Source organism: Aptenodytes patagonicus, chromosome 2 (assembly GCF_965638725.1).
Source record: "Aptenodytes patagonicus chromosome 2, bAptPat1.pri.cur, whole genome shotgun sequence".
NCBI lineage: Eukaryota > Metazoa > Chordata > Aves > Sphenisciformes > Spheniscidae > Aptenodytes > Aptenodytes patagonicus.
Genome location: NC_134950.1, coordinates 125,377,914 through 125,386,781, shown reverse-complemented (window position 1 = coordinate 125,386,781; position 8,868 = coordinate 125,377,914). Strand labels below are relative to the sequence as shown.

General features: G+C 37.4%; 1 protein-coding gene across 1 annotated transcript in view; it reads right to left on the bottom strand.

Moving 5' to 3' along the window:
* Window positions 1-1,893: 1,893 nt before the first annotated feature.
* The window catches only part of TOPAZ1 (testis and ovary specific TOPAZ 1), a 43,786-nt gene continuing 36,811 nt past the window's right edge, over window positions 1,894-8,868 (bottom strand). The window contains exons 17-21 of the mRNA XM_076332314.1: window positions 7,070-7,235; window positions 6,035-6,199; window positions 4,771-4,974; window positions 3,487-3,670; window positions 1,894-2,156 (exon numbers count right to left, since the gene is read on the bottom strand). Of these exons, the coding sequence (XP_076188429.1) occupies window positions 1,943-2,156; window positions 3,487-3,670; window positions 4,771-4,974; window positions 6,035-6,199; window positions 7,070-7,235 (933 nt within the window). The 3' untranslated portion in view covers window positions 1,894-1,942. The remainder of the gene's footprint in view (window positions 2,157-3,486; window positions 3,671-4,770; window positions 4,975-6,034; window positions 6,200-7,069; window positions 7,236-8,868) is intronic.

Below are 8,868 nucleotides of genomic sequence, written 5' to 3'. Positions count from 1 at the left end.
AGTGGGTGGAAGAACATCAGTTTAGATCCGTCATCTGAAACCTGATCACTTCTTATCCAGTCTTTCAGCTACTGGGAAACAAAAGCAGCAGAATGCTACTGGATTTGACCAGCTGGACAGCCTTACAAATGGCAGAGCCATCTTGGTGAACACCAAGTGGTGGAACCCAAAGTCTGTTCGAACTAGTGCCAACTGTTCTTCAAGAGAAATTTTGAGGTAAGGGGCTTTTAAAGAAATGCCATCTTATTGTTAGTGCTGAATCTACCATTTTTTAGAAGGAAAGCAGACGAGATCCCTACAGAAGAATGATACCCTGTGAAAACACAAGAGCCTCTATCCTTGCATTTTTCTGTACAGGTGGCACAGGAGGAAGGCAGTGATCTTGGCAGTCATCAGATTCAATCCTCTCTCTTCCAGTAGCAACTCACAGACAGACTGGATGAGCAGTGGTATTGAAAAGGGTCAGGACCTGACCCTGAAGAGGGTCAGGAATCTAACAACTGTTGGTCAGATTAATGACATCAGATTAATGGCATGAACCTCAAGACTAGGGTGGCAACCTCCCCAAACAAAAAACCACTGATACCCCTCCATACCCCCCCCCAACCATCCAGTGCCAAGATCATGATGGCTTTCATAATTCAGAGGCGCAAAGGACCAGCAATATTCCAGCAATAATGCTGCTGGAATTGGGAAGAGACTCATGCTGCCCCAAAGGAGGGAAAGATTTTTCAAACATTGAGGGCTCATGCCACCATCTTGATCTCACTTATGATGGAACACCCTTAAAAACCCCATGAACTTCTATACCCAAGAGACCAGTAATTTTCAGCACAAAAAGCTCTAAAGGGGATGGAGAGCAGGACCAGAAGAGCTATATTGTTGGCATGTTTGTGAAGGTTGGTACTGGAGATCTAAACTAACACTACAGAAGTGGGGAGCTCAGGCAAGTATCAACTTTGACAGAGGTCCCGTTGATTTGCCACAAAGAGTTTTCTGATATGAAATGTTTGGTTCTTCTTACTCAGGCTGCAGATCAGTAGATGAAGTGTGACTTAAGCAATTCATGCTCCGAATCTGATTCAGGATTTGCAGGTGGAAAAAAGAAGAATTCCTGAAGAACCAAGAATGCTAGAACCAGCTTGCTAGAAGCCTCCATCTCATCATGCAGTTGGCAGAAACTCAAAAATGGACAAAACCACTTCCCTCTAAGAGCACAATCAAGGGAGAAAGCAAGTTTTCCTTTTCAGTGGAAGTATGCATATATACAAATGTGAAGCCATATACAAGTTATTATCAAGACACAACTAAACCTTCAGCTGTGAGCAACTTGTGTAGGCTCTCTCAGTTCTGTGAAGGAAGGTATCCTAAGTCAGGCATGTCTCAAATGTTTTTGAAGTTATTTTATCCTCAGTGCTTTTTACTGGGTTTTTGGAGTAAGGAAATTAAGATCTAAGGGGCACACAGATGGGACAATATCCTCACAAGATACTGTGAGGAAGACAAAAGGAAATGGGTATTACTTCTACAGACTGTGAACCAATGTGGAAAATGTCTCACTTAAGAACAGTAGATACACTCAATCAATGCACTTACATACTATCACCTGCTGGGAGAAGAGTAACAGTGCTAGATTCTCTGTAAAAAAGGAGAATGCAGGTTCTGAGGCTGCAGCTTCCTCATTATCTAATGATGCCATTACAAAACATGTATGTAAGTCAGTGTGACAATCTATATAGTTAGGGAGAAAATTACTCTTTCTGTGCTACTATCTGCATTATCATCAATATAAGTATTTAAAAACACAACTTGAGTTTGAAGCCTTGCTGTAAATCAGTAAGGCACAGTCTGAACACGGTGGGAACTGCCTTTATTAATTTGTATTGTTTTCAACAATGATTGCTTTAACCATTAAAAACCAAAAGTCTTTACTATTTAATGACTACTGAAACAGCCAGACCTTCCCAGCCCATTTCATATTCTCCTGAAGCCATTTTAGAGCAGATGTAAGCTCCAAGCTGTAAACTTCTTCCATATTAACATTCATTGTCATATGCTTAAGAAAAAGCTTTGGATCAGATACACGAGCAGCCAGGATCAGTCTCTCCACTGCTGCTTGATAGTCCCTGTTATTCTGAACTGTCTGATCTTCACATCTGTAAGTGAATTTTCACAAATACAAAATTAGGTACCATACAGGCCCTGTGTCACTTGCCTGACGCTTTATACTAGCAACAAGATTACAAAAACATTAAAATAGTGCCTTGTGTTCACTTCACTTATAACAGATTATGTTAATTTCTTGACAAATTTTAGCTGATTATTCTGAAGAATTAAAAACTTAGAAAAAGTATCTTTTTAACATATTTTACAGTAATGAAAAGTAATAGGATTTAATGCCAGTGCAAAGTAGGTCTGCAATATTCACAGCACGTTACATGAAAAAATGTTTGACTCTGGCTGGAAACTTCAGTAAAGGAATGTAAACCATTTTATGAACTGGATATAGCAAGAATTCATGTACATGCTTGAATCCAAAAGGATTACTCATTTTTGGCATGTAATCACTTTTGGAATAAGGATATGCCTAAGTGACATGCCTACGTTTTTGCAAGAGCAGAACTTACGCTTAACTTAAGCAACTTACGCAGAACTTAAGCAAACAAGCAGAGGTACAATAACATACACATGAAAACAAGAGAGAAAAAACTTCTCATGTATCAAAAGAACAAAATAAGAGATGTATTCCTTGGGAAAGGTAGAGAGGAAGGAAGACAGAGTACTCAAGTTTGAGGTGCCCCTGTTCATCCTTCTTAACAAATGTAGCTTTTCTATGCAGTTTCACATCTTGATGCTGAGCCAGTCAATCTCAGAGAAAATAGGGTCTTGAAAAATAAATTATAAGTATATAATCTAGTGACAGTGGTTGGTGGTTTATGGACAAAAGGAAAAAACAACAAAACACATTTTTATCTGAAGATATTAAGTCTCACAGAAAGGGGAAAAAAAACCTAACAGATTTAATACTGAGATATCCCCTATAAAGAAAATCAACTAAAATGGCTTCATGCACTTTCCAAAAAACAGCCAAGAAATGTTAGAGTTGCTTTTTGAAAGGAGTAACGTTTTGGCTGTGCCCTTCTACTCCACTGTTTAACCACAACACAAGAATCTATACACCAAGATATCAAGCTATCCTGTTTTTGAAAACAGAGTACACTCTTAGTGTGGTAGACACATTCAGTTAGGGAACACAGGCCAGTATCACTCTGGAACAATTACTTTTCTGCTACACACATGTAAAACTAAAAATAATTAAAAAAACCCCCAAACATTTACTGTTCTATAACCAGTTTAGAAACAACGATTAAACACAAGTTTAAAACTAAGCATTCTCTTTCCCAGCCAATGGAAAATAGGATCTGTCATTAATTACATGATCACACGGATAAATACAATCAAAATGGTACATATCTGACAGCAAACCTTTTCAGTATTACTTGAAGAGTCTGACTAGTAGCCATTGGGCTTTGAATATCACTGGCATTTGAAACAAGAAATATTTCAATGGCCAACAGCATCTCAACCTCAGACAGGTAAGACGGAATCATCAAAAGCTTGTGATATAAATTTCCCTGCAGTGGTGGGTAGCAACCCAATGATAAAGCACCTGAGAGTAAATGCAGAAACATAAGGAATTAGGATTACCGATACTGAACATAGATCTGTTTTCTTCAGTATGTGGCTAAGAATGTGGAAAAAAAAACCCCAAACTCTTAATGGATTTTACTATTTCACCTGTGAAGTGGCCTGATTTGAGAACACAGCAAATAGTATTCCCTCATAATATTCACTGTTGTAAGATGTTATTTTTATCAATTAATATTATCAGCGATGATTAAAAAGCTCTGTCAGAAATCCAGGGACCCCAAGTGCATAATAAGCCAAGTACAATTTAGAACAGGTCAGACAGAAGCTTTATTAACTATGATCACAGTGAGAGGACATTGGAACAGCATCTCCCCCTTTGCTCCCCTGTCCTCTGCCAAGTGATCCCAGAGACCCAACCTATATAGCATTTAAGAAAAAAAAAAAAGAGGTGAGGAAAAACAATCATTTCAATGTCAGCAAAGCCAAGTATCCATCCCGGGAGGGATGGACTGCTTAAGTAGCTTGCTAACCGCCACAATTCTAAGACGGAACCAAACAGTAAATAACGTGCCAATATGGAGAGATGGCTCTTGGTGGACCCTATCAGAATGGCACACCCAGTATTATCCTAGCTCAGAAGTGGGGAGCTGAAAACAGTCACAGACTGTTAGCTTTTAGTTGAAAGGAATTTTCTTTTAGTTAGGATAAACTTCTTAGCCAGACCTCTCAAATCTTAAACATTAATAATTTTACCACCACAGCTCTAAACAGAAGTATAAAGAAATCTAATTTGCCTAGATTAAAAAGTGAAGATGATGCACTTTTTAACCATTTCACGGTTCACATTTTTGAAATTCTGAAATTGAATGTAAAAAATTAATTTTATCAGAATTACATTTATTTCATGCCAGGTAGTATGCACTGATTCATATTTTCAACTGTCACTGTTTCCCAATAAATATTTTGGTTACAAATAAATTCCTGATAGTGACACAGAAAGTACTGTTTTCTTCTTACAAAGTATACTCTTACCCATTTCTCCCCAACATACTGAGCTGTTATGAGCATATGTTTATCCAAAGAACGTAAGGGAAGGATGTTGTTGAAGAAGCAACTTACTTTTGTAATAGGTCCTAGCTTTAGACCACAAAGAACTTCTTCCCAAAGCTGTGATTAATCCTCTAAGTAAAAAAAAATCAATAGCTATGTTTTTTGAAAGCATGAAGTCTACTGCAGAAGATGAGACCCCAAGGTTCTTGCTCTCAAAACAGGCATTTATCAGCTTGTTAAAAAGGCAGCTGTACTGAGAAACATCTACAGTATCTGAAATGAAATGAAGAATATTAACTACCGAATTAAGTCAAATGCAAATCTAATTGAAGAATCGCTTCTCAATCAGTACCTAAATCAGGACTCTTGCTTCTATCAGCAAAATGGAACAAGGTTGAGATAACTTATGATAATGCTTTATTCATCAAAAGTCTTTTCATACAGTTAGTTCATTCACATTGTGAAAGAGAAGTGTTAAGGTCCAAGTAATAATTTGCTGCCAAAAACAAGAGGATCAGATAAAAATATATTCACTTGCCCAAGCCTATAAATACAATCTTCACCTGATCTCTCAGACTTAAAATTTGCACCAATAAAAATCACCTTGGTGCTTCAAGTTCTGCTTCTACTCTTACTCTGAACTGTCCGCTTCCTCTCAACTGTCCCCCTGCTCAAGGACTGAGCAGCCTTGTATTCACCTCATGCCTCAAAGGACTAGATCCTTTTAGGATTCTCTAAGTAGATGGTCTTCCAGCTAAGCTCTCCTAACATACCTAGAAGCACACATTGGCAATACCGAGACCTACACACAGGAATCAGCTCAGGTCTCCTCCTCAGTGGAGCCTAAGTAACTATGCATCTCATCTTGAAGTCCACATCCAAAATTTCTCAGATAAATTGAGCCCAAAAGAGCACTCAGTTCTTAACATGGTATGTAAAAGAAGCCTAGGTTAGCTAGCTCAGTTATGGAAAAAAACAATGCATTCATCTGAAGCTAGGATAAAATGAATCACCCCAATGATATCCCTATCTTATCTTATTGTATAGACTGTGTAAGATCCTTAAAAATTTGGTGAGTCTTTCCTGTTGCCCTGTAACTGAGCCAACTGGAAAAAGAGGGCAGGTGTACGAACTCAGCATGCGTGCAGCAAGAGCTGCAGAGTACAATACATATTTTAACTGATACTACACTCTTTGGAAAAAAAAAAATGGGCTTGTCTAAAACCATCTTACTTCTTCAACAAATTTTAGCCGGAAAACAAACAAAAAAGAACAGTACAGAATCATCTGTTAAATTTTTAGCTCTTACCACAGTACCTTTTTCTTTACTTACCAGAATGATTTTGAAAACCTGGTAAGTTCTGCAGAACTTCAAATGCCTGCCTGTATAAACTCTTCCTCAAGTATTTGTGCACTAGTGTACATAACAGATTATGTCGACTGAGGATGTCCATTTTATCACAGGGCCACAATGGTGCGTTTGTGGTCCAATCTGACTCTGTGGCAAACAACAGTGCAGTGTTATTTCTATGAATTGAAACTGCTGGATGCTGAGACTTTTGGCCATTAAGAATATAATGTAAACTGTAGCAGAAAACAAATTTCAGAATTTCACAGAAAATGCAGTTCTAGTTATTAATAATTCGTTCCTTATCACCAGTACTTCTCAGATGGATTCTCTGAACCTTTATATTGTAAATAAAGCCTTTTATTAAATTATCATCGTAGTAAAATGGACTGTCAGTGGCATATATAAATATATAAGTATATAAATATGTATATACCTATGTACATATGTAAAACTGAATAGCAAATTTTAGATCCTCAATATTACTTTACAGAACACCTTCTATTTTTGTTTCTACTTCTGAGTTTCTTCTCTTTTCAGCAGATCAGAATTCCAAAAAGCCAGTAACTATGCAGTATTTAATTGCAGAAATATGGTACTATTCTAAAGCTATTTTACTAAATGTGGATACTGTGAGGGGTAAAGAAACACTGTATTGACCCAAGCCTGAAAATTTTTTGACACTGCATGTCACCTGGCTCAAAGGAAATGTACATGGGGCAGGGTCACTTTCCAGGCTGCACCCCTCCCTTATTATGGTAGGCTTTTGAGTAGAATGGTGTTGATGGCAGACTACTGTGAAAACTCTTCTGAAAAAATTTTGCTATTAGTCATAATATATCTTATACATATCAAGAAGAATACTAACCAGTAAGATGGATTACATTTTATTTTTGTTGTCCCAGTATTATTAACTTTATTTAATAACATAGACCAGCTTGTAACTTTTATCTGGAATCTGTCATGAAGGGGACTGTTCAAATTTAAGTCAAAACTTAGTTTTTTATAAGACAAGCTTACCTTTCAATACCCATGTAGCTCCATCCAAACTTCCAGTTTTAAGAAAAATTTCTGCAGCTTTATTAACAATTTGACATCTTGATGCTAACCTCTCTGCACCTGTAAGTCCTTTCAAGACTGTAAAATGTATCTGTAGCTCATGCAATTTATCCAAAACCTTCCTTCCCTAGCATAAGAGGGAGAAGGGAAAGGGGGAAGGTCAGAGAAAGCAATATCATCAGTGAACACAGAGTATATTTATACAAAATACAGCAGATTTAATTCGGTGATACAGATTTATAGGCATCAGTTTAGTTATCCAAACTGAGTCGGGGGTGGGGAAAATTGCAGTAAAATTTCTAATGAATAGTAAGGGGTTTTTTTGACTGTGTAGGCAAAAATCCCCCAACTACCCATTGTGGAACAGTTCCCAGCACAATATTCCCCATAACATTATTTCTACTATATAATATTCCTATACAGTATTTTTTATACACTTTGTAATTAATTTGTATTTTCTTACTTTAGTATATTAATATTTTTACTCTCTTAATTCCATTCAGCACTACACAACCTATAAAACTCTAAAAAGATCATACAGAGAGTTTTCATTTTGCAGCAGAGGCATAATTGTTAAACTGAAATAATTACTCCAGCATAAGCCAAAGAAAACAGTGATAGTTGTACCCGGCAGGACAATAAGCCGGAAAAAGTTGGGCCTGTCTGGCCAACAGTATAGCAACCAACAACTTTATCATCATATTCCAGGTTGATATGTAGACTAGTTTCCTACAGAAGCTCCCTCTTAACAACTTTTTGGTTGGCTTTTTCAGTCAGAGGTGGAAGAAAGGTAGCAGTCTCAAAGATAATTAAGATTGATCAATCCAAAATGACGATGATCAAGTCAAAGTGGGATATCAAATTAACGTCCCCAGTAAGGCAAGGACAGGCAGGATTCAGCACTTGTCCTGTCTGGCTGCACCTTGTTGGTCAAGCAACACGAACGAAACTCCAACCTAGACATATTTGAGCTCTTGCTTAGTGCGTGCATCAATGAGGAGGTGGCTTATTAAAAATCGTGGTCATGTGTGTGCGTGCATTGTGGTGGTGGAACAAGGGTCATGGAAGTAGAGGGAAAGGGAGGTTTAGAACAGAGAAGTTGACAGAAAATGAAACTTACCTATTAAGAAGCTCATTTTTTGAAAATGCTTTATGCATATGCATATACATACTGTGGACTGGTATATACTCAAAATTGGAGACTTGAAGGCCTACAGGTATCTGCAATGGTTTATCTCAGCATAATCCATAAAGGAATGCTAACTACATCACTGCAGTTAACATTTAAAAGAATGCATTCAACTGTAGATGTATATGGTTGAAGGGAAAAAATACATACCAGAAAGACTCAGGTGAAACTTTGACAGCAAAATAGAAACTTGAAATCTAAGTGCAAATCAGAGACAAAATACAAAATTAAGGAGGATCTGCATCTATTCCATCCTTCTAGCAAAAGGGCGGGCCACTAAGAAGTGGGTCTTTATAAAAAGATGGAAAGCATGCAGCTATAAGCACAAATGATCTCTAAAGGAAGGGCACACAATTAAAATGCAGTTGGGGAATGAGATCCTTAATTGCACAAGAACCTCTGACCAATCCTCTGAAGTAATAAAAAGTTGGGTAAAAATAAACCATAGCAAAGTCCTTCAAGATAGAAAATAGTTGAAATAGGAATTGGATGAAATAGTTGCCAAAGGAGCGTTAATGTTGCAGGATTCTCTACAAGTAAATATCCAGAAAGTAGTCTAGTGTTGCTTGAA